General features: G+C 55.4%; 1 protein-coding gene across 1 annotated transcript; it reads left to right on the top strand.

The window, feature by feature from the left end:
* The first annotated feature begins 2,399 nt into the window (after positions 1 to 2,399).
* Positions 2,400 to 4,760, top strand: LOC146423346 (uncharacterized). The gene is made up of 7 exons (XM_085044857.1): positions 2,400 to 2,483; positions 2,691 to 2,762; positions 2,850 to 2,948; positions 3,400 to 3,507; positions 4,156 to 4,227; positions 4,316 to 4,387; positions 4,475 to 4,760. The coding sequence occupies exons 3-7, from the start codon at positions 2,912 to 2,914 to the stop codon at positions 4,651 to 4,653; spliced, it is 468 nt and encodes a 155-aa protein (XP_084900983.1). The 5' UTR covers positions 2,400 to 2,483; positions 2,691 to 2,762; positions 2,850 to 2,911; the 3' UTR covers positions 4,654 to 4,760.
* Positions 4,761 to 5,158: the final 398 nt, after the last annotated feature.

The following is a 5,158-nucleotide window of genomic DNA, read 5'->3' as shown; positions in this document are numbered from 1 at the left end:
TGCTGGGGGTGCCTGGGCTAAGGGCATGACCTCGACAAATTGGACGATTGGACAATCACCAACTGTATGAAATTCTACAAGCGCAATTGCCCGATTCTGCACCTGGGATGGAGCAACCCTGGATGTATGAACAAGCTGGGGAAAGAGGTGCTGTAGAGCAGCACTGTGCAAAGGGACCTGGGAATCCCCAAGGATGGAAAGTTGGATATGAGTCAGCACTGCCCTGGCAGCCAGGGGGGAACATCTGTGTCTTGGGGAATACCAGGCCCAGCATGGCCTGTTGGGCCAGGGATGGCATTGTCCTGCTCTGATCTACACTGGGGCAGCCTCACCTTAACTATTGTTTGTAGTTTTGCTCACTACAGTATAAGAAAGTGTCCAAAGGAGGGCAGTGAGGATGATGAAGGGGCTGAGGGGAAGCTGCGTGAGGAGCAGTGGAGAGCACTTTGTCTCTTCTGTCAGGAGAAGGGGAGACTGAGGGGAGACCTCATTGGGGTCTACAGCTTCCTTTTGACAAGAAGAGGAGAGGCAGGAACTGCTCTCTTTCTGTGGTCAGCAGTGATAGGGAATGCCCTGAAGTTGTGTCAGGGGAGGCTTAGGTTGGATATTAGAAAAAGATTCTTTATCCAGAGGGTGGTTGGGCACTGAAACAGGCACCCCAGGGCAGCAGCAAGGCTGAGAGAGCTCAAGATGTATTTGGACAATACTCTCAAGCACATGGCGTGACACTTGTGGATGGTCCTGTGCAGCCCAGGAGTTGGACTTGATGATCCTTGTGGGTCCCTTGCAACTCAGCATATTCTGTGATTCTGTGTATTACAAAAGAATATCTGGGCATGGAGCTCCTCAAAGGCGATATCCAGGAAAAGAGGGAAGCCATCAGGAGCATCTCCAGGGACACAGCCTGACAAGCAATGTCAGCAGGCAAAACAAAGGTCTTTGCTAAGCAATGGCCCTTTGATGAAGCAAAAGATTTATAATCAAGGCAGTTCATCAGTACAGATGGGGTTGCACTTTGGGGCTACAAGTAAGGCCATGAGGTCACAGCAGGGCTCTGAGGTCACAGCAGGGCCATGAGGTCACAGAGGTCACAGAGCCCTGTGGTTGCACAGCACCACAACGACCGACCAGTCAGTCCTTGACCACAACTGTTGCAGCAGCAGCAGCGGCAGCAGCAGTGCTGACATTGGGACAGCGGTGTCAGGACAGTGGTGGCAGCAAGAGCTGTGGGACTGGCTGAGGGCAAGGCGCCATGGCCCTTGCTCTGCGCCTTTTCCTCCTGCTCCTCCTGGCAGTGGCCCTGCATGCCAGGGCTGCCCAGGCTGCTCCGGTGGGAGAGCAGGGAGCAAGTGAGCCAGTGGCCTGCCTCCCCCTTTCCTGGGACAGCAGCCTCTTCTCCCTGGAACATGTTGGGAATGCTTTTCCCCAGGGGTTTACAGGGGGTTTCCTTTGTGAGAGTGAGAGAGCCCCGAGGGGGCCTGGGCTGCTCCAGTTTCCTCTCCAGGGATGTTGCACAGGGCCTGTGAAAAGGGTGGACAGTGGCCAGGAGCCATCCCAGAGCTCCCCAGGCCCTTCTGCAACTTTGGCCATGTCCATTGACATCTGGCTCCCACAGCCTTCCTGAAACCCCCTTGTAGTGCCCAGTTTCCTAAGAAAGAAGGGAATCCCAGCACGCCATGGAAACAGTTCGGATCTGTGCTCTCTTCTAGATTGGGATCATTTCATGGATTTTGTGGAAGACCTGGTGAATGACGACTTGAAGTTCTTGGAGTTTGCTGGAGGCAAGTTCTTAACCTCCCTTTCCTGACAGAATAATCAGTGTCAATGTATCAAGAGATCACTCATGTGCCCTTTCCCTTGAGATCAACACAGCGTTGAAGGCTTCTGGAAATCTTGCTCTGCTCCTTTCTTGAGCCCGAAGTGATTTCACAGGATCGCTATCAGTGCGAGGAAGGAGCATTTAGCTGTCAATCTCCTTCCCGTGTCAAATGCCAGTTGCTCCTTCCGTGTGCTCTGTGCAGCAACGGAGAAGAGCAGAGAGGGAAGGTTCTGGGCCCAGGGATGTGCCCCCGGGGCTCTGTGCCTTGCGCGGCTCCTTTGATGGCCCCAGGGAGCCTGAGGTGTTCCTGCTGCTGCTGCCAAGCCCGGGCTCTGGCTGGGGCGGAGTTTAGAGCTGCTGGTAGCTCCCGGGAGTCCTTTGTGCCCTGCCTGCCCTGCAAGGGGCTCCTTCCATCCCAGTGTGGGGCCACTGCAGGCACGTGGTGCCTCTGCCTGTGCTCCTGAGTGGAAGGCAGAGGTGAGGGAGTGCCAAGGAGGGATCCCATTGCTGAATTGAACTAACTGACACTCGGGCATAAAGGAGACTCTTGAGCAGTGTCATGGGAGCTGTTCTGTCCTGCCTTTCTTTGCAGATGAGCCTGTTGGTGAAGGTGATCCAACTGCCCAAGCCACATCCAGGACTGAGCCTCTGGGAGATGGTGAGGGTACGTCAAGGCCTTTCCCCCCCGGAAGAGCTGCCAGCTCAGAGCCCAAAGTTGGCCAGGCCAGTGGGGCATCGCTGCAGGTGCCAGGACAGAGCCCTGCACTTGTGTGCCCTTGCCCTGCGGGATCCCCTCACTGTTCCTGTGGCTCAGTGCTGCCCATGCACATCAGCAGAGCTGACAGAAGCTTCTCTGCCTGTTGAGTTACAGGTGTGTCTGCAGGGAGGACTTTTCCAGCTCCTGGGCTGGATGCTGCGCGCAAGCCTGGCTCCCGTCGCAGGGGTGAGTAGTGTGTCCCTGCTGAGCCCACGGGCTGAGCACTGCTTTGGTGTGATCCACTATTGTGAAATGGAACTGCTTTGCCCTAAGGTCCTCCAAGAGGAAAGACCCAAGTTAAGGGAGAAAAGAAACCTCTGAAGCCCTCTGAATGTATGGACCAGATGATGACTGATCGGGAGAGACGTCCTGGTGGGTGCATTTTCCTCAGCCTTGTCCTGACACTCAGCAGCCAGGGCCTTTTGCTGCACACCTGGACACTCTGTGTCTGGCAGGGTGGGAAGGGATTCATTGCAGCCTTGCTTTTCCACTGCTGGTTTTATGCTCTGCAGGGCTGTTTCCTAGCCTGGCTTGCCTGCAGCTTCTCCCCAGCCTCTGCAGGAAGGCATTTGGCATCAGCAGACAGCGTGTCCAAACTGCACCAAGGACCATGCAGAGCCTGAGATTCCCATCAATTTTTCAGTCTCAGGGTATATCAGGAGTGGAGGCTTTATGAAGAGGGTGTGATCTGGCTCAGCCCCAAAAATCTAGCCATTTTGCTGATCTTGTCCTCTGACTTTGACAATATTGCTTCCTAAAGATGTGTCCACCCTAAATGGGGAACAGTTCCATCTGATCCAGCTGTAACTCTTCCTTTCTCCAGAGGTGGATGGAGAGGCTGTGCTGAAGGTGGTGTTTCCCGGAGGAAGCAGTGGCTCATTGGCAACCTCTGCTGAAGGAAGGGAGGCGATGCCAGGCACAGTCACAGGAGGTAATTGCTGTGCCACTGGGCCTGAGCCCTGCTGAGGCTTGAGCTGCCATCTCTGCTGCTTGGCAGTGCAGGCACAGCCCGGAGCAGACAGGCACAGCACAGATGGATTATCTCGAGAGGGCTCAGGGGACTCGGCTACTGAGCAGTCCTGCTGGGGTCCCTCTGTGGGAGACTCATCCTGAAACCTGGGAGTGACTGCAAGGGGTGCCCATGGTGGCGAAACGGCAGAGGGAGATGATAGCAAGGTACCGGAGTGTCCTGAGAGGCCCTGACTCCACCCCGTGGCCTCTGGGAGCTCTGCCAGGAGCAAGAAAGAAAGGGAGGGAGGGAGGGAGGGATAGTTGTGCCACTGCCTGCTGCAGTTTACCCCAGGGCTTTAGTGAGAATTTCCTCTGTGGGACTGAGAGAGCTCCCAGGGGGCCTGGGCTGCTCCAGTTTCCTCTCCAGGGATGTTGCACAGGGCCTGCAGTGAGGTTGGACAGTGGCCAGAAGCCATCCCAGAACTCCCCAGGCCCCTCTGCAGCTTCGGCCATGTCCATTGACATCTGGCTCCCACAGCCTTACCCGACCTCCTTGCACTGCCCAGTTCCCTAAGGCAGAAGGGAATCCCAGCACACCACGGATATGGTTCTGATCTGTCCTTTCTAGATGAGGTTACTGTGAAGGCTTCTCCATTATCTTGGCTGCATAAAGTTTTGAAGCCCCTGGAGCCTCCTGCAGGTGTGTTCTCAATTTCCCACCAAGGAATAATTGTTGACAACCTGGCAAGAACCAGGTGCCAGCAGCTTCTCTGGCTGTTGAGTTACAGGTGTGTCTGCAGGGAGGACTTTTCCAGCTCCTGGGCTGGTTGCCACGCCCAAACCTGGCTCTGATCGCAGGGGTGAGTAGTGTGTCCCTGCTTAGCCCACAGGCTGAGCACTGCTTTGGTGTGATCCACCCCTGTGAAAATGGAAATATGTTTGTTAAGGTCCTCGGAGAAGGAAGAACAAACCTACAGGAGAAAGGAAATTGCTTGAGTCAAATGATGTCCTGAAAGAAATCGTCAAGGAACTGCAGAGAGGGCGTGGTGGGTGCATTTCCCTCACCCTTTTCCTGACACTCAGCAGCCAGGGCCTTTTGCTACACATCTGGACACTCTGTGTCTAACCCTAACCCACTGAAGCCTCGCTGCCCTGCTGCTGCTTTCACACCCTGCAGGGCTGTTTCCCAGCCTGGTCTGGCTGCAGCTTCTCCCCAGGCTCTGCAGGAAGGCATTTGGCACCAGCTGACAGGGTGTCCAAATTGCACCAAGGGCTATGCACAGCCTGAGATCCCCTGCAATTTCCCAGTCTCCAGGAATATCAGGAGGGGTGGTTTCTTAGAGAAGAGAGGGCCCTGGCCCAGCCCCAAGAGCCTGGCTGTTTCCCTGATCCTTATCCATATCTTTGACAAGTAATGCCTCCTGAAGAGGCAGGCTCCCCAGTGGGTAATGGTCCGTCTTGTCCAGCTGTGCTTCTTTCTTTCTCAAGGATTTGACAGAGAGGCTCTGTGGAAGGCAGCATTTCCCAAAGGAAGGGAGGCAATGCCCAGCATGGGCACAGGAGGTAATTGCTTTCCCAGGCTCAGCTGGGCTCAGCCCTTGGTGGGGCTGTGTGGCAGCAGCTCTTCCCCC

This window comes from Lichenostomus cassidix, unplaced genomic scaffold (genome assembly GCF_008360975.1).
Source record: "Lichenostomus cassidix isolate B80296 unplaced genomic scaffold, HeHo_3.0 HiC_scaffold_628, whole genome shotgun sequence".
Lineage (NCBI taxonomy): Eukaryota > Metazoa > Chordata > Aves > Passeriformes > Meliphagidae > Lichenostomus > Lichenostomus cassidix.
Note: the sequence above shows the minus strand (reverse complement) of the source record. Positions and strands in the feature narration are given on the sequence as shown.